The 22,825-nt window shown below is 55.0% G+C and overlaps 1 protein-coding gene across 11 annotated transcripts in view; it reads left to right on the top strand.

Moving 5' to 3' along the window:
• Positions 1 to 22,825, top strand: part of SLC37A1 (solute carrier family 37 member 1) — a 79,247-nt gene that overhangs the window by 42,326 nt on the left and 14,096 nt on the right. For 7 of the 11 annotated variants that reach the window (XM_032458625.1, XM_032458826.1, XM_032458893.1 and 4 more), the window contains 10 exons: positions 1,527 to 1,662; positions 3,064 to 3,140; positions 4,027 to 4,193; positions 8,047 to 8,084; positions 8,442 to 8,537; positions 13,343 to 13,423; positions 17,858 to 17,989; positions 20,407 to 20,497; positions 22,154 to 22,216; positions 22,686 to 22,771. In XM_032458625.1, coding sequence (XP_032314516.1) covers positions 1,527 to 1,662; positions 3,064 to 3,140; positions 4,027 to 4,193; positions 8,047 to 8,084; positions 8,442 to 8,537; positions 13,343 to 13,423; positions 17,858 to 17,989; positions 20,407 to 20,497; positions 22,154 to 22,216; positions 22,686 to 22,771 — 967 coding nt within the window. Of the gene's footprint in view, positions 1 to 1,526; positions 1,663 to 3,063; positions 3,141 to 4,026; positions 4,194 to 8,046; positions 8,085 to 8,441; positions 8,538 to 13,342; positions 13,424 to 15,430; positions 15,576 to 17,857; positions 17,990 to 20,406; positions 20,498 to 22,153; positions 22,217 to 22,685; positions 22,772 to 22,825 lie in introns of all 11 variants that reach the window. The other 4 variants (XR_004312324.1, XM_032459018.1, XM_032459068.1 and 1 more) reach the window with 4 other exon arrangements.

Below are 22,825 nucleotides of genomic sequence, written 5' to 3'. Positions count from 1 at the left end.
GGTTCATGCAGGTGTGGCGTGGCCTTTATTACCTGTGTGAGGCTCACACAATGTAGAATGGCGTCCATTCTGTTAGGCCTTTTCTTTTAAAACTTTTAAGTGGAGACCAGATTGGGGCCCAGTGTGGCACAGCAGGACCAGAGGGCGTTGGCATCCCTTGCTGATGGCGCCCTCTCAGGAGGCCCGTCTGACTCTGCCGCTTGTTCTGTGACCTTGGGCAGAGGGGCCAGCGCTTCTGGGACATGTTTCCTCTTCTCCGAAGTGAGCAGGATGAAGTAGGTGATTCCTTTAGCTCTAGAATGCTCTTGCGTTTGGATGTGATCAGTTTCTACTCAGCTCAAAATTTGACCCGAATGTGGTTTATAATTTTGAGTTACCTCCTCTGCTTTAGCGTTTAAAAGGCCATTTACATGATACGGGGGAGGTACGTTTTCTGTGGTAAATTCAGAAGTGAAAGCTCCATGGTGTGTTGGTTCTTGAGAGGAAAGACCGGGTTCTGGAGATGGTTCCCCGGGCACTGCCCACGGGCAGGCGGGCATCGTTCCCCACTACGCTTCATGCCCACCTGCTCCTGGAACGGCCGCCTGGAAGGAAATGAGAACCACAGAGTGCTTGAATGTCACGAAGCGCTCGCAGTCATTTATAATTAGTCTCCAGTTTTTTATTCACTTAATAAGTCACAATTTCAAGTTGTTCCGAAGTGACATCTCCCATAAGGCAGTGAAGACTGTATCTCCCACGGCATCGGGCGGTGCGGTGTGAGGGGTTACAAGCCTGCTGCGTGCACGTCCCACGTGAAACCGGAGACGTCTCTCCCACAGCAGCACCACCGCAGCGTTTCACTGAGTCCCCACCACCTATGGGCATTTTCCCTGCGCTTGTCTCTTTGGACCCAGGCAGCTCTAGGAAGAAGTTCTCCGGAGAGATTAGCTCTTCACTGAGTCACACTGCTGTTCAGAAGGAGCACGGAGGCTCTCCCCCCATGTTTCAGGCTTTACCTTAAGGAAAATGCTCCGTCTCTAAGGCGCATCACAGTGGCTGAGGCAGGAGGGGTCGTCGGCAGAGCGCTGCCCGCCTGGCCACTGTTGCAGGGGCTTCGTGACGGCTAAGAGCTGAGAGACCCGCTCGAGGTCACGGGGCCCCTTTCGTGTCACTTGTCCACAGCCTGACAGCTGAAATTTGTAGGTACTGTGTACGTTCGCAGGATGCTGTTTATTTAGAACAGGATTAGCTAGCAGGACAGGTTTGGGTTTTTTAAGCTGGCAGTCACCCTGTGTCATAGCGTTTAAGCTTTATTATTCAACAGTGACTTTTACTAGAAATAAGAAGTCTTAAAAGATGTTGCCAGTTTCTGGTTAAGTGCTCCACTGAGAAATGGTTGTGATTAAAATTTCCTGGGAACTGTAGTGCCGTGGAGTTCTAAAAGCTCAGAGGACAGCATGGAAACATCCAGAAAGAAGTTGCTGGGCCACTTTCAATCCGAGTGTGTCGCGCCCTCACTTGTCCTCCTTCCCCTCCATCCACAGTGGCGTGATAGGGGAGCGCCTCCCTATCCGGTACTACCTCACGGCGGGAATGCTGGCCAGCGGGGCGCTCACCGCCCTCTTCGGGCTGGGCTACTTCTACGACATCCACAGTTTCGGATTCTACGTGGTGACGCAGGTGAGGTCTGGGTCCGCGGCCACCACGTGCGGGGCTCTGCGATGAGCTGGCCGGGGGGCTCGTGTCGCGGGCGCCTGCTCTGCCGGGGGAGAAGACGGCAGACGATGGGGGTGGGGGCAGAACTGTGTCCTGCCTGACGTCAGGGTCAGCACTGCCCTCTCCCTCCACTGCCCTGAAGTTCTAGCCGCTGTGAAGTTTTCCTTATTTTCAGGAGTTGTGTCTTTAAGAATCCTATTTGTCAGCCCTCCTGCTGGGGGACTGAAGCCTGAAGCCCTCAGGAACCCTTCTGCCTTAATTTAGATGCACTTGAGATGCTGGGTCTTGTGACAGAGGAGGTGAAGGGACGTGGGGCGTGGCGAGGGTGGAGGATGAGGGACTTGGGAGGGTCTGAAGCAGTCGGTGGGAGGAAGGGCAAGGGCCCAGCGGTGCCACAGGGTGTGCGGCCTTCCCAGCTGCCCACCCACCGCTGCCCCCCCCCCCCCGCCACCGCCTTCCTGGAACCCTTGGCTCCGCCCCTCTCAGCAGCCCTGTGGCTAACCTTGACAAGAAGTGGAAAAGGACTTAAAATAATGATGCTCACCTTCTGAGGCTCTCAAACAGCCCAGGAGGATGTTTTAAAATCATCAAGGCAAATTATATGTCATTTGCTTTTAAAAACTTCACCATAGGACTTGAAAAAGTTTGGCTGTTTTAATTACAAAAGTAGTTCAAACTTTATAGTAATATAGACAAAGAGAAGGAAAAACAATTTCCCGGAGCCAGCACACCCGGGAGGGAAGGCAAGCCTGGCTGGCCCGAGGCTAGGCCAGCGGCCTCCAGGCTCTGGAGAGGGCTGCTTCCCAGAGGCGGCGGGAGGAGGCACAGCCGCCCTAGTTTCCCACTGCCCTCAGGCTCCTGCACCTAAGCAAAGCCGCTTTCTAACTCCTCGTTGAAAGCTGAGCTCGGTGCCCCTGGAAGTGGAGAATCAGTGTCCCCAGGCCCTCAGTCAAGGTCGCGCCTGTCGCAGAGGAGCGTTAGCAGCAGGGCCGTCCTCATAACGCGGGAGTGAGCGCACGCTGCGCACACGCCGGGCCTGCGGGACAATCAGCTCTACAAAAAGAAAAAAGTTTCTTTTTTTATTAAGATTTAGATTAGAAAGAGACGGGGGAAGTTTGGCCCAACCTATTAATAGTAGCAAGAGATTTTTTTTCTTTCCTTTCTCTGCTTAATCCAAATTTTCTCAATAGGCACATATTACTTCGTAATAAGATGTATATATATAAATTGTTCGAAATACATCTCTGGCCGTTGAGGCTTACATCAGATCTTTTTGTGCGAGTCCCCCTCTGCACCAGACTCCTGGAGATGGGCCCCGGGCGCCTTGTCTGCCCAGTGAGTCCCCGGCTTTGCCCTCAACCACAGGTCGTCAATGGACTGGTGCAGACCACCGGCTGGCCCAGCGTCGTCACCTGCCTCGGCAACTGGTTTGGAAAAGGAAGGTGAGGAAGGCAGCCTGTGTCGGGCAGCATTTATTGTCAGAAGATCCTGATGGAAACCAGACCACTCTGGCTTTAGTTTTCCTTTAGATTTATTACAGAAAAAAAACACTTCAGTCTACTCTATGAAATCAGGTGATTGAAACCTCTGGGACTTGAGGTTCTGAGATTCAGATGGACCTTTGTCCCAGGAGATGGTACCCTTGTGGGCGGGGTGGTGTCTGGGTCAACCCCACCTGGCCTCTGGGGAACCTGGGAGAAATGCAGTCAGGGCCTCGCCCCAGGCCTTTCCAAGCAGAGACTACATTTTCCCGAGACTGTGAGGCACAGGGAAGTGTGACACGCCCTGACTAGGTCACCCAGGGCCCAGCAGCAGAGCTGCACCCAGCCTCTGGTGACCTGAATGCGGTCCCATCCCTTGTAACGTCTGTGACGCACAGCACGGCCAGGCCCACGGTTAAGAAGTGGTAGAGACGCTAAGCAAGGTGGGGACACCAGCCCACCCAGTCTTGTTTAGCTCTCCATTCATCCATCCGGTGGGTTTGCCAGCATGAACTTTTATTAACAGGATATTTCATCAAATGATTATATTTAGGTTGCCAAGGCACAAATTTAAATTTGGGGCCTTCCAAGAATTTCAGGAAAAGGCCTCTTTCCTCTCATAATCATAGAAGGCATAAGCTCAGGGAGATACGTCATCTTACAGCCTGAGGTAAAGTGAAGATACAGTCACCTTGCAAGCACCCCTGGTCCCATGTCTTGCAGAGGCAGCGTGTTTATTTCCACACCAGCCCTCACACGTGCAGGCGGGCACTCTTGTGTCCTACGTGTCCTGACCCATTTAAGCCTCGAGACATGGTTTGCCACCCTGTGTTTTGCTGTGTTGCAGGCGAGGTTTGATCATGGGGGTCTGGAATTCCCACACATCCGTGGGCAACATTCTGGGGTCCCTGATTGCTGGCTTCTGGGTGTCCACGTGCTGGGGCCTGTCCTTCATCGTGCCCGGGGCCATCGTGGCGGCCATGGGGATAGTGTGCTTTCTCTTTCTCATCGAACGTAAGTACCGCCAGCCTTGGAGCTGACCCCGGGGGGCTTGGGGGCACGGTGTCTGGAGAACAGGCTGCTGCCGCCTTAGTCCTGTGCAGGCGTGTGCTTGTCCCGGCCTGCCCTCGGCTCCCAGGCAGGCTTCCTTCCTCAGAAGCAGGTTTCCTGGTCTTGCTGAACTTTCTGCTATTTCCTGATGCCTGGAGTAGCCTCCGGCCCAGCCCTCCGGCCCAGCAGCACCAGGCGTGCACAGTCGTCCCAGGCCTGCCACGTTGCTCACCGCCCAGCCCGCGTGGCCGCCCCCACTCACTCCTGCCGCCACAAGCTTGTTTGCTTTCTGATAAGATACACCCTTGTCAATGTTTAAAACCCACGACTTAAGATCATATATCTTAATTAGGTGAAGAGTGCTCTTGCCAGGAAGCCAAGTCCTTTGTTCTGTTCTAGACTCAATACCAGACTTCTGTTGTAATTGAATTTGAAATTAATTTTTGAAATAGAGACAGGCAGGACGAGGCCTCCCAACAGTCATGCCAGCGAAGAGGAGCAGTGCTCCCTTTGCTGCCTCGTCAGGGTGTCCCAACCCCATGAGCTACCCTGAAGAGTCGTATCTGGCATTGGCTTTGATTTGGCTTAAAGCAAAGTAAAAGTCGTTTGGTACCAGACAGCTCGCCGCTGTTAACGCCCAGGTAGGGTCGCTCGGGAGTTCCACCAGCCTTGTTGGGTGGAGCGTCAGCTCTGCGTTTGGAGCTGCCAGCTTCATCCTCCGAGAGGTGAAGTCCTATGCTACTCAGTTTCTCGCTTCTGTTTTCTTGTTGCTAAAGCTAACCTTTTCATTTTTAAAATACCCACCATTTAGCTGAGCACTCATGAGGCTCTCAGGCCAGCGTTGTCCGGTCAGGGAGGATGGAAGCCAGGTTAGACAAGGAATTCAGACACGCCCCGGGCCAGGGTTGGGGAGCAGGCTGGCGGGGCTGCTCTCCTGTTTTCACCGTCTCCTCCAGGGGCCAAGTGAGATTTTAGCAACATCTCAACATGGCCAAAACAAGTGAATTGTTTAGCAGACTTGGGGGGCAGCTGACTTCCTTGCGAACATTCCAACATGTGGCATTTAACTGTAGCTTGAGTGTCACTGGAGTTATGGGCAAGAAAGGCTGTCCACGTCACCTGTGCTCTTCCGGGCAGGCTCCCAGCACCCGGTGGCGGGGGTGTGCCGGGTGAGCTCAGCCGGAGGTCCAGAGTCCACGGTGACTTTTTTTCTCTTCCTCAGCTGATAAGGAGGTGGTTCTGGGGGAGGAGGCAAGGTGAGAGGAACAGGGTGTGCGGGAGGCAGGGCTTCTTTGCTGGCCTGGTGGGCTCTAAGTGCCAGTGGCCTTCTGTTTAGATGTTCTGGGAGGGGCAGGATTTCCAAGAACAAGGAAGCTCTGGTTTGGTCTTTGTAACAAGAGAGCATCCTTCCCTCCCGTAGCTCTGCGGGGCTGGGGCAGTGCCCAGGGACCCGGAGGGCCTTCCTGGAGCGGCTCTCCCACCACACCGTCACCTGGTGGGGACCTTCCTCTGTTGCCTGCTCTGCTACCACGAGGCCAGTAGGCCCGCCTGTCAGCGATGCTGATGCTGGCCTGGGGGCCGTGTGAGCACTTGTGCCTCCTCAGCTGGTGCTGAGGACAGGGTCTCAGGGCCCCGCAGGCCGGGGAGAGGGTCCTGTGGGACTGAAGCCCGGGCCTCAGAGGCTGTGCGCAACCCCTCTCTGCTCCGCACTTTCCTCTGATGGGGCAGGGTTTTCTCACCCGCAGTCTTAGCCTTTAGCTGTGACTAGTAAACGTGTTCAAGCTCCCTGTTACCATTCCTCACGGTGCCCCCAAGATTTCCTCTCTCTGCACCCCACCCCCGAACTCTCAGGCTCTCAGCCCCCTGCTCCGCCCATGCTCACGCTCTGCCTCGCTCAGCCGTCCCTTTAGTGGCTCATCTCCCCCAGAGACTGGCTGTGCTGCTCAAAGCACCCTTAGCTGCTCCCTGTCCCCTCGCCTTGCCTCTGCCGAGGTCTCCGGGCCCGGCCCCACGGCCTGGGGGCACCTTCTGGACTTGGCATTTCTCTGCTTTCCCACTGAGTGGCTCCTCCTGAGCCCGTGGCCTGGAGGCCTGCTCTGCTTTCCCGGCTGTGACAGGACTCCGGGTGCTCACGGCCGGCCGTGCCCCGGCACCTCCCTCTGGGGGCAGCCCTGCAGCCGGCCTGGCGGGGGGAGGCCTGTCTGCGGCTCCCACTCCCCTCACGCTGGACCCCGCAGCCGGGGCCGTGTCCATGAGCATGTCTGCAGCAGAGAGAAGCCGGTTCACAGGCTCCGAACCCCTTTCCTCCTCCTCGCTCAGTCCTGGACGGGCCCTTGTAAGTGAGGCCTCCCTTCCCAGCCCAGTGTCGCCGGTCAGCCCGAGTCCCCTGCTGCCCTCCATGGATGGCAGCCCGGGAGGAAGGCATCAGGCCCTCCTGCCGAGGGTGTTGGCACCGTGTTCCCCCGCCTTGTGACGGGTAAGAATGACGAAAGCCAGTGAAAGCCAGCCGTAAGTAATGACAGCAAATTCTGTGTCCCAGAGCAGGAGGCTCTGCAGAGAGACCAGCTCCCTGTGTGTCTTGGGGGTTTATTTCTGCCCCCCCTCGTCCCTCACCCCTGACAGCAGGGTTGGGCAGCGAAGACTCCAGATGCGCCCTGTCTTGTGACCAGCAGCTAGGGGACAGCTCTCCTGCTCCTCCCTCCTGCCACAGCCACGCCCAAGGACAGGGACCCGTCTGCCAGCCCCTCCGGGCCTGCCTGTGAGCACAGGCAAGGGGCCCACGTGCTGGTGTCCTGCAGGGGGAAAGCCCAGGGAAGGCCCGTCGTGGGGACGGGCCGCCCCACGAGGAGTGGCCATGACGTCCTGCCTGCCCCTAGGGCCCCACGGCACGGCTGGAGAGGTCCGTGTGTGGGCTGCTGGCACCACTACACGTCCCCAGCGGCCGGCGAGACCACCGGGCGCAGGCAGAGCCTCCGCAGGGGCAGGCGAAGAGCAGCCGCCAGCGCAGGGCCCACGTGGTCAGGGGCCCTCCACGGTGTCACCCCCGTGCCCGTCGGAGGGACCTGCTGTGGGAAGTTTAGAGCCCTGTGGCTCAGTTTGTGTTTTAAGGCAGTTCAGCTGTCTCACCAAAAGCTACAGAAAGAGCAGGGATCTGGGTGGGTGAGGGGGGAGCAGAGCCGGGGGCGGCGGCCGTCTCGTTCTGTGAAAGGGGCATTGCTGCCCACCCCAGGTCGCACGCTGATTTTAAAGGAGAAGATGAAAAGGGCCTCGCTTCTGGTTTTGCTGGTTTCCACGTGTCCTTCCCTCCGTGCATTTAGGTAAAAGGCATTTTGCTCTGTGTCAGGGTAGACGTTGTGCCCACTAACCTTTATTTCTGATTGATTCCATGACATTCCATGACTCATCACAAGTGCTACTGGGAGCCCCACTCTAATCGTGGCCATGTCTTCTGCTTGCTCTGATCCTCACCCTTTAAACATAAGGGTGAGCGTCTTCACACAGAAGCTGTTTCTCCTTCTGCAAAGCAGGCTTCGCACTCATGCCAGCTCGTCCAGCTTCTGGGCGGGGGCTGATGTGGTCACGGGCCGGGGGAAGGGAGGGCTGCGTCCCAGCAAAACCAGAAGCGAGGCCCGTTCTTGCTGGGACAGGCCGCGCGGAGCCTTCTCCCCACCCGCGACGCTGCCTCGCGCAGTCTTTTTTCTTAAATTGTGACTAATTTAGTAAAAGTATCAGCAGGTCCCTCTTTGGGTTTCCTCTTGGCTTACGCTGGGGTAAACACCCAGCCCTGGATTCACGCTGGTCGTGTTTGGTGTTTCAGATCCGAAGGACATCGCCTGCTCCTCCACCCTGGTGAAGGTAAGGCTGCTCTCTGCTTCTTGTGTCTTCTGGACGCTGAGCCATCTGCCAGGTGTCTGATGACTGTCACCAGCCTGGTCCTGTCTGTCTGTCCTGTCGGTGGATAATGAAGTGTGGACATGGGTCCCACCCTCAGAATATTGGAAGTTTTAGAAAAAGGGTCATCATAATGATAGCAACGAAAACCAGACGAAAGGCCCAATGCAGGCCCTCAGAGGGTGACCCGGGCCAGGGGCTGGCCGGGCCCTCAAGGGGTGGGGGTGGCCTGGCTTCCCTGGGCGGGCAGCGTGCTGTGACTGCAGAAAGACACAGAGCTAAGCCAGCCGGTGTCACTTGAAACTGGTCCATATCTGGCAGGGGGGCCGTTTGGACCACCCAGCACCAGGACCGGGTTTCCCTGGTCAGTGTCATCACCCACTGCCCCACTTCCTAACCTCTCCGCTCACTCTGCTGGTAAGTGACCCTGCGGTCTTGGCAGGCACGAAAGAGTGCTTCCCCCGCCACGTCTGGAGGGGTCTCTCCCTTCCCCAAGTCACAGCAACTCCGTGAATGCCCTGCCCCCCAGGCCAGCCTCCCCCCTGGCTCCCAGTCCCCTCTCCTGAGCCCTCAGCTTGCCCCCTTCCCTCTGCCGCTCACAGCAGGTGGTGCCGCCCACCGTGGACAAGGCCTCTGTGGCCCTCACACCCAGTTCCCTGCTTACCTTTGGGTGGACCCCATGGATCACCCTCCCTGACCACCTGCACGGCACCCCTCCCCTCCTCGGGCCTCCCCCACTCTGGACACAGCCCACAGGGTCCCCAGCAGCATCGTCTGGCTGCGCGCGATCAGTGCTCCCGCCTCACCCCCTTGGCCTGTGACCAGCCTTTGACACGATGGTTTCCTCCCTCCGTGAGAGGCCCTCTCCCTGGGGCTTCCGGGCACTGCGCCCTCCTGGTTCTCTTGTAGTGCTCTGCTGGGCCTGCCCTGCCGTACCCCCACGTGGGGGGCAAGGCCTGCTCCTCGGCCTCGTCTCTCCTCGTTCATCCTCTCGCTGGGGCAGCTCTCACGCAGGCCGTGGCTTTCAGCATCTCCCCAGCATGGTCCTCCCCGCTGAGCTCCCGTGGTCGTGGTCACACTGCCACCTGACGTCCCCGTAGAGGCGTCCGGGTGTCTTCTCAGACTTAACACAACTAGACTGTTCTCGTTATTTTACCCCGTGAACTTGCTAGGCCCCTGCACTGCCTGTCTCACTCAGGGAGCCGTTCCCCACCCCCTGGACAGGCCAGAGCCAAATCGCCTGGGGACATTTTCTTGACACAGAAGTCAGACCATGTCACTGCGTGCTTACAGCCCTCCAGCCATCTCCTTTTTACTCAGTGAAGCCCAGTTCAGCCCTCACTGTCTGTCTCCCGCGGGAGGGTCAGAGCACCCAGGCAGGGCCCCACCTGGACCGCGGTGGAGTGCGCCTGCCGTGCGCAGACAGGGAGCCGGGGCTGTGCTGGGATCCGCTTGTTAATACAGTGCGCCTTGAGAACAATTAATTTAAAAAGAAGGGTTCTGGTACCACATTAAACCAAATTAGGGAAACAAAATCAATTTTGTAAATGACTGCCTCAGGAAGGTTAAACACCTCTGGTTTTTTAAAACTTTGATACATTTTTTTTTTTTAAGGCCATTTTCCTGCCACGAGCATGATTTTCAGTCTCCAAGCTGGGACGGGTCAGCTCAGATTGGTGCTGTGGGCTAGACCCAAGCTGCATGGACCGCCACCTCTGGCAGAGGGGAGGACTTTGGCACTCACCTCCACCCCAGCACGTCCCCCGGGGCGGGACACGGGCACCGAGTGCGAGGGGACTTTGGGGGAGGGGCAGATCGCCCTCACGTGCTGCTTCACAGGGACAGGAGGGCAGGCTTGAGCCCGAGGCGCCGTTTCTGCCCTTGTGGCTGTGAGCTGAGCCGAAGCTGTGTCCTTTTCCCCCATTCACATCCTCCCTGTCAACTCACTGGGCTCCTGGGGTGCCCGTGTCCCCAGGACGCTGTGGGGCAGGGTGGCCGGGCAGTTGTGGCTTCTCTTCCTCCCAGGGGCCGGTCAGAGGTACAGAGAGATTGGGCTGATTTCTAGGGACGTTTCGTCAGCTTCCACCAGAGCCCCGAAGTCCTCCCTCCCACAGGGACTCTGCTCACTTCCCATGGGGCCCTGCAGAGACCCTGGTCATGGGGCCCACTTGAGGGGCCCCAGAGCCCTGGCGCTGCGGGCCAGGCTGCTGCTGCCCTTCTGGGCCTGCCCTTTACATTCACGGAGCTTCCGGGTGGCCTGGAGAGCGTCTGTGACGCATTGACAGGTGCTGCCTTCCTTGGAGCAGAGCTGGGAGCGGCAGGAGCAGTGTGCTGACACATCAGGTAGAAAGATACAAACTACCACAACCGACTCGAGAGAACATCTGAATAGACCTGTAACAAGGAAAGAAACTGAATTATTAATTAAAAATTTAATACAAAGAAAATCACAGGACCAGATGGCTTCACTGGTGAATTCTGCCAACTCTTCACAGACTCCTCCCAGATTTCCAGGAGAACACTCCCTGCTCATCCAACGAAGTGTTATCTTGATACACAGAAGACAGTGACGTCACAGGGAAGCTACAGACCAAGCTCTCTTAGGAATGTGCGTATAACTCAACAAAACGCTAATCCAGCAATATACAGAAAGGGTTAGCACCATGGTCAAATGGGATTTATCCCAGGAATGCACAGCTGGTTTAACATCTGAAAACCAATCAATGTGGTATTCCACAGGAATAGAATAAAGGACAAAACCACAGGGTCCTTTCAGTAGAAGCAGAAAAAGCATTTGACAAAATCTAACAGCCCTTCATGGTAAAACACTCTACAAACTAGGAACAGAAGGGAACTGTGTCTGGGACAATCCGCAGCTAACATAACTAACAGTCCAGGACTGGATGCCTTCCCTGTAAGGTCAGGAACAAGACAAGGACGCCTGCTCTTGCCACATCGTATGGGAGAGTCTAGCCAGAGCATTTAGGCAAGAAAATGAAATACAAGGCATGCAGATCGGACGAGAAGTGAAAGTACCGCTATTTGCAGATGACGTAATTTTGTATCTAGAGAATCCCAAGGAACCCACCAAAAACCTATTACAGCTAATTGAAAAGTCAGCAAGGCTGCAGGGTGCAAGGTCAGTGCATAAAAATCAATGGTATCTCTATACTTTAGTGATGAGCAATCTGAAAACAAAAGGAAGAAAGCAGTCCCAGTTACAGCAGAAGGAGTGAAATACTCAGGAATAAACTTAACCAAGGAGATACGAGACTTACACATTGAAAACTACGAAACATTGTTGAAAGAAATTAGAGAAGACCTAACTAAATGAAAAGACACCCCATGTTCACTGACAGGAAGACTTACATTGTCAAGAAGGCAGTATCCCCAAAATTGATGTACAAATTCAGTGTAATCTCTGTCAAGACCCCAGCTGGCTTCTTGGTAGAAATTGACAAGCTAATCCTTGATCTCATATGAAAAAATTCAAGGAATTCAGAGTAGCCAAAAGAATCCTGAAAAAGAAAAAAGCTGGACTCACACTTTCCAATTTCAAAACTCACTACAAAGCTGCCGTAACTGAGGCTCCGTGTTACTGTCATGAGGGCGGACATGCAGGTTGGTGGAATAGAACTGAGAGTCCAAATAAACCCTCACACTCACACTCACACTCACACTCACACTCACAGTCAGTTGACTTTGACAAGGGCGCCAAGGCCATTCAGTGGAGAAAGGGTCATCTCTTTAACACGCGGTGCTGAGACAACTGTATATCCACATGCAAAGAGAGGATCTGGAACCCTTCCTCAGACCATGCACAAAGTTAAGATGGATCGAAGACCTGAATGTGAGAGCTAAACCTGTAAAACTCTTAGAAGAAAATACAGGAGGAAATCTTCATGACCTCAGATTGGGCAAAGTCTCCCAGATATGACATCAAAAAGCGCAAGGGATGGAAGGGAAAATAGATAAATTGGACTTCACTGAATTTTAAACTTTTATGCTTCAAAGGATACCATCAAGAACGGGAGAAAGTATGTGCAAATCGTATTTCTGCTAAAAGACTTGTATCTAGAATATATAAAGAACACTTAGAATTCAGTGATTTAAAATAACTTTTTAAAAGGTTTAAAAAAGAGGAAAGATCTGAAGAGACATTTCTCCAAAGAAGACATTCAGGCGGCCAGTAAGCACATGAAAACCTGCTCAATATCGTTAGCCATCAGGGGTCAGTCACCAAAGCCACAGCGAGATGCCACCTCACCCCCACTAGGATGGCTGTGATCTAAAGGACGGGTAGTAGCAAGTTGGAACGCTCAGTCACTGCTGGTGAGGGTGTGAAATGGTGCAGCCGCTTTGGAAAACGGTCTGGTGGCTTCTCAAAAGGATAAGCATAGAGTCACCATATGACCCAGCGATTCCACTCCCTCCTGGGTGCATCCAGGAGAAATTAGAACATATGTCCGCCGTCCACACCCCCCCAAAGCCCCGGCGGTCACGCTGCGCGCTGCCTGGAAGCCGTGCTCTCCTGTGTGGAGGGCGTCTTCTTCCTTCTGGAGCAACCTGCTGATGTAGGAAATTTCTTGTTAGAGGAAGAGGTTGGCCTGTGTTATTTCTAAAGGCCTTTTCCTTTCGAGGTCGCTTTGAAACATCAGAGCCGTTGAGGAGAGTTAGTTGGCCCAGCGCGGGGGAGGAGCACGTTATGTTTCTTTATGTGTTGGCCGCGGATTGTTCTTCGGGAAAGGATTTTATTTTCATCCTGTTGTCTGAGGGTCTGAAGCCTTCAGGTTGCACGGATTAGCCCTTGTTTTGTTTTAATCATTTGTCTTATTTTCATCGGTAGCATTTTTTTCCCTTTGCAGTTTTATTAGGTAGAAATATTACAGTCCGACTGCACACACAGTACGTGGCGTGTAAGTACCCGTACACAGCACACTGCACGTTGTTTTTAGTTTACATATAGGTACTGATTATTGTTTCTAAGAACAGATTAGAGCTTTAGCTTTTTAAACTTACATAGTTATCAAAGGAATAAAGCCAACTATAAAATGAGAATGGACAGAACGGGGTAATCCAATGATAAAGGACAGTCAAATGTGCTTACACAAACTCAAGAAATCAATCAGTTTTTGTGAAGACAGTGCCATCGCTGCAGTGAACGAGGTGTAATTTCACTCTGTTGATTTGGCAGTGGCTCTAATTAAATTTTTTTCTCCCAGTATCCGAAAGCCTATGAGAACGGCGCACACAGGTTTCGGCTACAGAAGCAAGTCCTGACCGACGAGAGGAGCAAGCCCCTGGTGAGTGGCACCCGCTGCCCCTGGGCAGGAGTGGGGCCCTGCCTCGGTGGCACCTGTCACAGACGCCCTGGGCAGGGCCTGTGCTTCCTCGGTGACATTGGAGTCTGCCTTGGGTACTTTTCTTTGGATAGTAGAGCTGGGCTTGCTTTAAGTTTTTTTAATCAAATTGGCAAGCCATTCATTCATCCAACAACCACTGACACACCATGAGCCTCAGTCACAATGTCCCCCGGGGCCCGTGGAGCTCACGTCCTCGGGGGCCGGGCATTGGGCTGGGCATCAGGTGCAGACAGAGCCCGCCGAGAGGGGTGAGCAGGCGCTGTTTCAGGCCGGCCTCGCAGGGAGCTGTGAAGGAGGAGGAGTGAGTCCGCACGTACCTGGGCCAAGGGGGTTCAGGTAGAGGGAGCGTGGGGCGGGCTGGGAACATGAGGAGGGACCCAGAGAGAACGTAAAAGCTAGCTGTGTTGCAGCCCTCCACCCCTTCAGCGCCTTCCAGGGTACAGAAGGGGAAACTGAGGCACAGAGGTGCTGAGCCCTCTGCCTGGCCCCCTTGGATGGGGAGGCCGGGAGGCAGGTAGGGCTCCTCCCCTGCGCTGGGCCTCACCTGCCCCCTCTTGGGACACGGTCCGCTCTCCGTTCCCGCAGATGCAAAACCCACCAGCACGGGGCCGGCTGCACTACGCCAGTGTGTGTAAAGGACGTCAGCATCTGTGGATTTTGGTCTCTGCGAGGGTCCTGGGAACAGTGCCCCACAGGTCTCGGGTACCAGGGCAGGACTGTACTTCCGAGAAGGCTCTTCCAGGAGGCTTCTCCCATCTCTCTGCCTAGCTGACCATGCTGAGCCACAGGGGCGTTTTAGATTTGGTTTTAATCATTGAAAGTATATGATCTTTTCTTTTCTCTTTAAATCAGGTAGCTTAAAGGATAAGTGTACTAAACAGGCTTTTTTTTTTCTTTATTGCCCAAGGAATTTATTTTTGGTGGTTGAAATAATGGATGCGGGAAGATGATGTCTGATGTGTCTTGGTTCTTGGATTTTAGTTAAATTCAACTGAAATGCTTTAAAATTTCTACTCACTTCTGAGTTTATGTAAAAATCAGGTGCCTTAGCTTGGACTGCTGTAACAAACACGGCAGACTCGGTGGTTAAACAGTAAATAATTATTTCTCACATTTCAAACATTTATTTCTGGAGGCTGGGAAGCCCCAGATCAAGGTACCGGAAAACCTGACGTCTGGTGAGAGCCTGCTCCCCGGCCTGCACACAGCCGCCTCCTCCTCGGGTCCTCACCCGGCGGAGCAGAGAGAGAAGCAGGCCTTCTGCTGCCTCTTCTCAGAAGGGCACCGATCCCTCCATGGGGGCCCCACCCTCGTGGCCTAATTACCTCCCAAGGGCCCCGCCTCCTAATGCCACCACACTAGAGATGGGGGTTCAACATACGGATTTGGGGGTGAACACAAATACGGGGCCCTAGCAGGTCTTAATCAGTGCCCATGGCCGTAATTCCTCTCTGTCACTGAAGACCCACCTTCCCCCCGAGGCAAGACCCCGGGCCCTGTGCTCTGGTGCGGTTACTGGCCGGTAAAGCGGCTGGACCTGTCTTCTGAACATAGCTGCCCTCTTTCCTTTCTCTTCCCTCCACAGAAGTCTGTTCACTAGCACGTCACCAAAGAGACAGTTACGTGTTTAGAAGCCCCAGTAGGTCTGACCTTGATGGACATGACTGGGCAGGTATTGGCGGCCGTCAATGGGTGTCCCCTTTCAGCGGGCCCCTCCCACTAACCAGGGTAGGGAGCCCCGCCCTTCCATAACAGGACTGAGCTCACAGTGCTGGAGGCGGCTCCGGGGTCAGCAGGCAGGACATCCCACAGTTTGGCAAGATGCCCTGCTGTCCCCTCCCCCAAGTGACCCAGCTCAGATCCACTGGGGCCCAGAGCTGAGCACCGCCCAGGCCCCAGATCACTGCTGCCTTTCTGACGGTCCTGCCCACTCTCTTACCTGCCCAGCCTGGTTCCCAGCGACGTCTCAGGAAATACACAAAGAAGGGGTGGGCGAGGAAGAGGATGTGCTCAGGAGAGAAGGTGGCTCCAGGGCCACGTGGCTGCACGCTGGACCTGCTTCCAGGCCGCGTGGGTTATAAAAACCCACAAGGTGATTATTTGTGGGGGTGGTCGGAATTTGTCATCCTTGTAGTCACATGTCTTTCTTGTCACCTTGGCTCCTCTGAGGGTCTTTCTGATTGGCTGTGGCTCAGCAAACACTTAAGGAGCGCTGAGCGGGTGGCTTGCTGCTCAAGGCTATTCCACCTGGGGTGCCAGTGCGGCCCCACAAGTGTCCTCGGGGCCAGCATCAGGGTGAGGTGTGGGCAGAGCAGTCACCAGTGCGTCCTCCCCTGTGTGTGTTTTCATCAAATGGTGCCCTTGTGCTCTCTGAAGGCGTAAAACCTCAGGGTGGGGTTCCCCGATCCCAGCAGATCCGCGGGGGCTCCAGGCACACAGCTTTCTCTGTCCCGTCCGCCCAGTGGGTCTTTGTTGGCTCTGAGGAGGAGGCAGCCTTGCGCTCCTGGTTTGTTTTAGGAAACCCGCCACGACCTCGCACTTCCCTCTGTCTCCTCCAGGCACTGCAAAGGGCCGGAATTTGGTGGCTGAGAGCCCACCCACCCAGGCCCCTGCGTGAAAGATGAGTGGGCGTGGGCAGGAGGCCCATGCTCAACACAGGCAGGGCCTTCCCTCTCGTCCGAGGGGCTCCTCGCTGCTTACGGAGCAGATGGGCTGGGTCTTGGGCCTTAAACCAGCCCCATGGGTGGGTCTCTGAAGCTCTGTACAGAACGAGGACAGGCCAGGTGGTGACTCAGGGGCGTGACCAGGTGGGTTCTGTGCTGGACCTGCAGTCGCTGTGAGTCAGAGGCAGTCTTCCTGGCTGAGCAGAAGCTTTTCACCTTATTTTTACTCTTTATCTGGCTGTGTTTCATGGTCCACTGGTCAGACCACTCAGTGTTTTAAAGCATCTGTCCTGCGGTTCTCAGCTTTGACTACACATTGGACTCCCCCGGGGTCTGAACAGAGACTGCTCTATCCAACCTGGAATGCAGCTGGGCAGCGGGCTCTCTCACTGGAGAGTCCAGCGTTTAGCCAGGGTTGAGAACTATTGATTTTTGTCTCCTACACTGGGTAGCCGGCGTAATTCACGAGAGAAGAGTTTATTTCCAAACTCAAATCTTTGGTCTCTTTTCCAATGACTTTGTAGAACTGTCATCAGAAGATATTCTGCTTTCTCACCGGGGGTTGGCATCTGCGTTCTGGCACATCAGACATGTGGTGATACGTGACCGTGTCCACCAATGGCCAGCTCTGGGCCGGACGCCCGAGTGACGGCAGGAGCCGGGCATCCTGGTGCCACAGCTCTTGCTGCCCGAGAGGCGCTGGGCCCTCAGCTCCTGGTGGACCACGGTTGCTGCAGCCTGCCACTGTTGTCCACATTTCTGCCTTTCACTGGAAGAGAACTGTCATATCAAGAGACGGATATGATGATCCATTACCACTTTCTTTTTTTTTTTTTTACTGCATTTGGAATCCGTCTTGAGTAGATTACACTGAGATAAATACAATAAAACCTATTTGATTTCATGGAAAGTCTGAACTCCATAGAAACATTTCTTTCCAAAGCCCTGACTCCCTAGTGCACTCATGAAAGGCGTTTTTAGATCATCCTTGCTCTGACTTGATACTCCACCGTCAGCTGGAGACCACTGTTCTTTACTTTCATAAAGGTAAACTTTGCCCTTTAGGGACGTCCAGAATCAGAATTTACGAAATATTGGAATTGGTTTTTGAATTTTAAAGTAACGTTTCTGATCATTTATGTCCATTATGAACTCCTTAAAAAATTCAGGATCATGTAAAAAATTTCCCGACATTTCCATAAAAATTACACGTTAATTCCACTACTCAGTGACAACCACTATCGGTTTAGAATTTAGCCTCTTTTCTTCTCTGAATAGATCCTCTAGTTACCCACTTACACAGGTGCACATTTAAGCATGAACGTGCTGTGAGATCAGAGTGAGAACGTGGTTTTGGATGATGTTCTGTTACCTGACCTCTCATAAGCACTTCCCAGACCGTCAAATCTCAGCTTTTTGTACGTCATTTATGTGGATGTACTTCAGCAGTTTTTCTCACTGTTGGTGTGACATTAATTTTATTGTACGAGTATTTTTCCACTTCTCAAATTATTTTTCGCAAATGGATTCCTAGAATTGTTGGTCAAAGGGCTTTGCCTGTTTTTAGTTAGTATTTCCTAAAACTCCGTGAATGCCCACAGTGAGCATGTTTTACGAGGCGTCCCCAGGACCATTAGCAGAGCTCGCCCCAACCGGATGGGCTACCGGGTAACACCTTTTCTTTCCTTTTCCCAACGGGATTTGTCTCCAGGACCCAGAGATGCAGTGCTTACTGCTGTCGGACGGAAAGCACTCCGGCCACCAGAACCACGTGGTCATTCTCCCGGCCGATGGCGGGGGCGGCATGGCCGCCATCAGCTTCACTGGGGCCTTGAAAATCCCTGTGAGTACCTGGGCCTGGGAGGGGTTTCAAAAAGGGGCATTTGTACTTACCATGAACAGAAACTGGCCTGCTGACAATCAAGCTTGGAAAAGAAATCCGTGACTGTATAACCCATAAGTTAGAGGCCCAGAGCCAGCAGGGACCGGCAGCCGCAGACAGCTCGGCTCGGGACCGAGTAAGGCTGCCGCCTTTGCCTCCCAGTAGTTACGAAATATGTACATACACGCACACACACACATATGTATATATGTATTTAAATATACACATGTATATACACACGTGTATATATAAACTTAAATACGTATGTATAATTTTGAAATTGGTTGTCTCCATTTAGAAATTCACAAATTTCATAGACAAACAGCAGGCCGTCCTGTCTTCACTTGAAACATCAGAAATTCTGGCTCCACTGGGCCTGCACCCCTGTGGCCCCATCCTCCCCACCCCTGGGCCCCCCATCCCTGGCCTGCCCTGAAACCCTGGGGAGTCACCACCCCCTCCTTCTGCTCTATGGCTTGGGTGGGCCCACCTTGATTTTCTTAACCTGCCACAGTGCTTTTAGGAGCACAGTCCTGGTCTGATTGACCTGTGGGCCGGCAGGGCAGGAGGAGTGAAGGGACGTGCAGAGACCAGGGAGACGAGCCTGCCTGGACGCAGAGAGCTGATGGTCCTCGGAACCCAGCTTGTTCTGTGTTTGAAAATCAGGTGTGCTGGTCTGGAGGAGGCAGCCGGCCCGACTCTGGGCTGATGGGGGTGCGTGATATACATATAATCAGGGTGTGAAGGAAATCAAGGGAAAAGTGTTCCGGTCCAGGTTGGGGGAGCCGTGCAATGATGAGATTTCTTTGCTGCAGGTTTTCTTGTATGACGTCCATGGGCCCCCGCAGCAGAGAACCTAGGGAGCCATGCAGAGGACTCTTCAAAGCTGCGTTCTGTGGGGGGGGTGCGGGGAAAGGCGGGGGCCCGGAGCAGAACGGCAGGAGGGGCACACCTGCACCACGCTCAGGGGGCTGCCCTTGGGCGCCTGTTCGGAGGAGCTGGTGTCACTCCCATGCCGGCAGGACCTTCCCCGATGCTGGCCTCAGAGGCTGGGAGGGCAGAGGGAACACTGACCCAGGGGCTCCTTAGGGACCGTGTGAGGCTGGAAACGTAAACAGGGCACCCAGAGCCTTAGAACCACATCAGTCAAATGAAAGAACTTAGAACTTCCACTTCAGAACAGATAGTGCCGCCAGCACCCAGACGAAACTGGCCCTGCGGGGACCCTGCAGCTGGTCTCCAGACAGGAGGACATTGAAGGCCTGGCCTGGACTCCCAGAGTCCCTAAAAAAGACCCCTGTGGGCTGGCCTGGAGGAGATACTGCTTCTAAATGAAGTTATTTTTAAATGTTGTTAACAGCTAGTGACTTTTACGTTGCACCTTACTGTGTAGCAGCCTCAAATACCGCTGCTCAAAGTAGGGCGCACTGGGGACAGCAGCAGGCCTGGCCCTGCCACCACGAGCGGGCTGTGCCCAGCAAGTGTGGTGACCACTCTGGGCCCCCATTTCCTCGCCTGTCGTGCAGGCTCGGTGCCCTCGTTCACGCTGCTCTGAGAACTCCATGCTGTTCTGGAGTCCAGTGGGATCGTTATCCTCACACCAAGCGCGATGGCAGGCACGCGGAAGCGCACGGGCCATCACACGCCTCCCGGGGTGACTGTGGAGCATGCAGCACGCACACAAATTGCACGTTGTGTTCTCTGCCCAGATTTGGTGTGTGTTCACAACTCTGCACTCACACCTGGAGGGCCACTCACATCTGCCACGTGCTGTCTGGAACTGCTGTCTCTCTAAAAGCAGAGGTAAAAAGGAACGTTTCACAGTAGCCATGACTCCAGACCAGGTTCCTCACCGGGACCCACACTCCTCTTTCTGGGTGTTTCTCCAGCACCACAGGTTTGCTCAGTCCCAGGCAGGTGGCAGTCGCCTGTGTGTCGTACCAGATGGTCGGGTGTCTGCACTGTGTTTCCAGGTGTCTGTGTAATTCGCAGTGATTGCAGTTTTAGGGGGAAAAGACATAGCCGCTAAATACGTGGTAACTAGCTGACCGCGCGCTGTGTGCAGCCTTGCTCTTTGAGAACTTTCACGGCTTGTTTCAGGGCCCTGCGGTATGAGAATCAAATCAGTGTTTTTTATGGATCCTGGTCTGATGGAAAGACTTGAGGTTTCAGTTAACAGGTAGTCATGTGCTGTAAGAGGCTACGTCGGTCGGCTGTGCGGTCCCTCCCATCGCAGGTTGCCCTCCACAGCGGTGCGGTACCCGGGCATCTGGGGGGGCTGTTTTTAGGAGAATGAAGTACTTTGTAATTCTGTTGCATATTTCAGCAAACCTGCCGAGTACACTCTGGGGTAAACACCGGCCCCCTCTCTCTTTCAGGGCGTGATAGAGTTCTCTCTGTGTTTGCTATTTGCAAAGTTGGTCAGCTACACTTTCCTCTTCTGGCTTCCGCTGTACATCACAAACGTGGGTGAGTACCTGCTGCCTGCAGGACGCGCGGCTGTTCGCAGTGACTGCGTCGGACGGAGCCCCCTTATCCTCAGGTCTTGAGTCTTGGAAGGGAGCGCGAGCCTGATGCCCGGGAGACAGACGTTGGAGTCAGACTGCGTGATGAGTAGGAACGTATAGACAGAAAGAACTCAAGTGTGGACGTGTAATTGCCATAATGATCACCTTGTCGTGTCCCGGCTGTGGCTGCCAGTTCTGTGAGGTCTCCCTGTCTAGGGCAGCCTGCGTCTGAATTTAGGCTGCGTTGACTTTGGGTCAGAGCAGCTGGTGAGCAGGGCAGAGGCCCTGGGGAGCTGAGATAATACGAGCCTAACCGTCTGACCTGGAACCTGCTGCTGGAGGGGAGCTCTAACTTCAGGGGAGCCGACAATTTGCCTTCCGCTTCCAAAGTCCTGCCGGGGCCGGAGCTGGAGGTTATGACAGAGCAGAGCAGCTGGGGAGTAACGTGCCCTCCCCGGACCGTGCGTGCCCGCAGCAGAGACAGGAGGAAGGCGGCAACTCCTAAGAGGACAGGCCCCTGAGCGCGGGGGCCGCAGCCACTGCTGACCGGGACGGGTGGTCAGGGAGGGCCTGGAGCCTCTGGGCCCAGGAGTCAGGGCTTGTGAGGAGAAAGAAAAGAAACCAGGGTCCCCAGGAGGTGCAGGCCCTAGTGAACGTGACAGAGAGGAGAACTGGGGTGTGGGGGTTCCAGAGGACAGACCCGTATTCCCAGCAGGGGCATGAGGACCAGCAGAGATGGACGGAGCCTGAGGCGGGAGGGCTGAGTTTCTCAGGGATGGAAGCTGGAGAGGCAGTGAGGGGACCGTCCTGTGGTAGCGGGGACGTGGGGGGGGAGGGGCAGGAAAGAGCTCCCAGGGATTCCATGCTTCCTTCCCTGTCCCACGACCCCTTCCTTGCAGCCAGCGAGCTGCCGTGGTGCAGACAGGTGGGCCCTCAATGGGCTGGCACTGCGCTCCTGTGACCACAGGACTCAGGTCACAAGTGACTAGCATTTGCAGTCTAAGTGATTGTTTGAAAAGAACAGATTGCCCTGTGCACCATTCAGGACGCTAGGAAGGGCTGGACTGATGAACAGTCCAGACGCTTCCCAAACCTCGTCTCCCGGGCGTTGGCCGCCTTGAACCCCCCGAAAGCTCCGGACCCGTGCGAAGTCCGGCAGGGAGACCCCTGCGCTGCGCGGTGAGACCTGGGCTTTCTCACCTAGAGGAGGAGCTTCTGGCGCCTTCAGGTCTAAACTCTGGGGGTCTTGTGCTCTGTGTCAAGGGGCGCTCCTGCAGCCCCCCGGCCGCTCCCCGAGGCCGGCTCCACCGGCCCTGTCTCGCCTCCCTGCTGCTGTCCTCGAAGGGACACTGAGCCGAAGGCGGGATGGCAGTTAGACTGAGCCACGTGAGTCCTCGCTTTGCAGGTGAGGGTTTAGGTCTCCTCCATTCTGTGCATCCACCCACATGGCGGACCCCTTTTTCCCCTTCTGATCTGATGATTGCTACTTTGATACTCATCTGATCATTGAGCGAATAACTGTTGCCTGACTGAAGGCATGTTTATGGAACAGCAGAATGTTGTGTGTGGGTCTTGCACTGTGACTTCCTCGGTGACACTCCAGTCGTCACTTTAATAGATCACCTCGATGTCAGGAAGGCCGGGGAGCTCTCCACCTTGTTTGACGTGGGCGGCATCTTCGGTGAGTTCACTGCCTGTGTTCTCTGTGGGTGGTGCGTGAACACCTGTGGCCCTGACTCTGTGAGCTGCCTTAGTGCCGGGAGGCGCCGGGCTGTGCCTCTCGGGGAGGCTCCCCCCCCATCCTGGGCCTTGACCCCATGCTCCGCAGCCCCTGGCAGGCAACAGGCTGACAGGGTTGGGACCCTTCCAGGCCGCAGGGCCTTGGGGCCAGCCTGAAACCTGAGCCCTAGACCGCCCTTGTTTTTCACTTGGGGGCGGGGGGAGGCTCTGGGTCATGTGACCACGGCCACCAAGGCCGGTTCCAGGCCGAGCACCACAGAGGCCACTCCCCGCTAACGGTGATGTGGGCACAGAGGGCCCAGCCAGGAGGTCACTCTTCTCACTGCTTCTGCGAGCCGTGTTCTGCTGCTGCTCCGTGGGGTCCTGCCCTGGGGACGCAAGCCCCTCAGGGCCCTCCCTCTGCCTTGTAGGTGGGATCCTGGCGGGTGTAATCTCAGATCGACTGGAGAAAAGGGCCTCCACCTGCGGCCTGATGCTGCTGCTCGCAGCCCCGACGGTGAGCCCGCGCCCCCACCGCCTTGTCGGGCCCCCGGGCCTGTGGAAACGCAGC

Source organism: Camelus ferus, chromosome 1 (genome assembly GCF_009834535.1).
Source record: "Camelus ferus isolate YT-003-E chromosome 1, BCGSAC_Cfer_1.0, whole genome shotgun sequence".
Taxonomy (NCBI): Eukaryota; Metazoa; Chordata; class Mammalia; order Artiodactyla; family Camelidae; genus Camelus; species Camelus ferus.
This window is presented reverse-complemented; position numbering and strand designations above follow the sequence as displayed.